At 40.2% G+C, this 2,346-nt stretch overlaps 1 protein-coding gene across 6 annotated transcripts in view; it reads right to left on the bottom strand.

The window, feature by feature from the left end:
* Positions 1-2,346, bottom strand: part of LOC107665489 (uncharacterized) — a 26,017-nt gene that overhangs the window by 20,127 nt on the left and 3,544 nt on the right. For 4 of the 6 annotated variants that reach the window (XM_016456396.1, XM_016456397.1, XM_016456399.1 and 1 more), the window contains exon 1: positions 2,212-2,332. The exons of the other annotated variants lie outside the window; for them this stretch is intronic. In XM_016456396.1, the coding sequence (XP_016311882.1) occupies positions 2,212-2,239 (28 nt within the window). In that variant the 5' untranslated portion in view covers positions 2,240-2,332. Of the gene's footprint in view, positions 1-2,211; positions 2,333-2,346 lie in introns of those variants that run through there. 6 annotated transcript variants of the gene reach the window in all.

Below are 2,346 nucleotides of genomic sequence, written 5' to 3'. Positions count from 1 at the left end.
AATATAATACAAGCAAATGTCATAATATAGCAAATAAATCATAATATATTTTCAAATAAATATGGAATATATAGAAAAACAAGCCATATATATATATATAAAAAAAGACATCATCAACATGATTTTTAAATATTGTCTTTTGTGTCATACATGTAAGTTAAATAGCCAGAGAGGGCTTACAAAGTTGCAGTTCAAAATATAAAAATATATACTCTGTTAATTTATGATAATATGTTAAATATGCTTAGTGCTGTGTCTACAGCCATAGATTGACCCTCACTGCTGATTGGTGAAGTACTGAAGACTATAATTATCAAACATATTCCCAGTGAACATGTTTGACAGCTTAGATAACATAACAACTTTAATGAGGAAAGCCTGTGGTGTCATTTCATGCTCATTTACTGAAAGCTGCAAGTGGGTATTTCTAGTTTAATATTTTGATTAGTAAATTGCAGTTGCCCTTTACAATCTGTCACCAGATTCAGGTATTTCAGTTGTGCCCTTGAAAGGCTGTGGTTGATTCATTACGTGATCTTGTGAGAGGAGCAATAGCTGTGTAAGTGACTCTAATTAAAAACTGAAACACATACACATACACACACACACACACACACATACATATATATATATATATATATATATATATAAAGTTTAAAAATATAATTCAAATGCAATGCATTTTACCGTTAACACTGAATCTCTACAGGATTTGTGATGATCAATGTAGACCTAAGAATGTTTCTATTTCTGGCTGTAGCAACAATTTGCTTTGTGAGCTCATGAAGTCAAGAATAACAAAAAAAAATCGATAACAGGGCCTTGGTTGAGCTATTAAGAACATCAGTGCAACATCTCGACAGCACATACATTTCCTCAGCTTACATGAGAAGTGTTTGCTTCGCTCGAAATAAGGGGGTGAACAACCACAGGCCCGTATCAGGCACTTGACCCATATTATTTAGCATGCATCTTATCCTCTCTCCTCTCCTTTTCGGTCACTGTAAAGTAGACACTATTTATAGCCAAACACACTAAATATGCAATCCACGCTCCTCTCCAGAGCATTTCAGATACCCGGCCCATTTCAGTGCCACATCTTGAATATACATATGAAATTTTAATCTAAAAAAATAAGTATTTCTATAAGAGGCTATTAAATTTAGTTGCTCAGCAGGATATAAATACAGCCAGTATTTATATCCTGCTGAGTAACTAAATTTAATCCCTAATTACCCAATATGTCCTACTCTGACACTTTGTGCTATAGCTTTATTATGTGAAAGAAACCTTCCATCTAGACTCTCTGTTCCTTTGGCATCACAGCTCAATGACAATCAAAGGTCAAATACAGAAGAATTTATTTATTTATCACTCCATCAGCTGCCTGGGTTTGTTTTGATGCTGCGCTCTCGTCTTAATGGGCGTACAGCATCGTAAAACACGTTTAAGAGGAACAATTCTGTGTCTTCTCTCCAGGGTAGTTAGCCTGCCAGCCGTCTCACAGTTACAGCAGAATATTAATCGTGGCAAAACACCTGCAATTTGTTATCAACGGTTTTGTTAACGCATAACCGTTTGGCAGGAACATGTGCCCACCGGTGCCGTTGACTTTGCAGAATTTGACCTACATGTGAAGCGCATCCAGCCGGCTCCACGTCACACCTGAACGCTTTTTGCACGTGAGCGCGTGGACCCTGCACCTCTTATCCTGAAAAACACCTTCTTCGGTTAACCTGCATGTACGAACGTACACAATCAAACCTGTGAACTCCTGCTGTTTTCACACAAACAGCTCCTAACGTGACCTTAGCACAGTGTCAGATATGGCGAGTCTTTGAGACCGTCTGTTCTGGAGGTGCATTGAATGCAATCGTACGCTCCAAAAATTCCACTTTGGATCTTTTTACTACTGGGCAAACGGTCTGTCTGCATCTACCGCATGCACGCAGACACATGCGGCTATCAATTCCAGACATACTAACGGCTCTCAAAAGCTGACACCTCCATCCCGGCTTCCCAAAAGCAGCGTGCCGAATCACTGTCAAAGCCTGGAGGACAAACGGCCTTTAACCAAAAGGTTTCCATAGAAACACACACCTTTTCCCTGAGAGGGGGGATGCGTGTGAGCATCGCCTATCGCTCCTCTACCCCTAGCTGGTCTCCTTTCAACCTGGAAAAGAAAGGCAATCAAAACAGAGAGGGTCTTACTGATGGTGCGGGAGCCGATACAGCCCATGGTGTCTCAGCGAGGGCCGGTTTGTGAACGAGGAACGACAGCCACCCTCTCAGCAGACATTCTCTCCTTCTCTCTCTCTCTCTCTCTCTCTCTCTCTCTCTCTCTCA

The sequence above is a fragment of the Sinocyclocheilus anshuiensis genome, unplaced genomic scaffold, assembly GCF_001515605.1.
Source record: "Sinocyclocheilus anshuiensis isolate Anshui unplaced genomic scaffold, SAMN03320099.WGS_v1.1 scaffold904, whole genome shotgun sequence".
NCBI classification, from domain to species: domain Eukaryota; kingdom Metazoa; phylum Chordata; class Actinopteri; order Cypriniformes; family Cyprinidae; genus Sinocyclocheilus; species Sinocyclocheilus anshuiensis.
The sequence above is the reverse complement of the archived record's forward strand: the minus strand, read 5'-3'. Positions and strand labels throughout refer to the sequence as shown.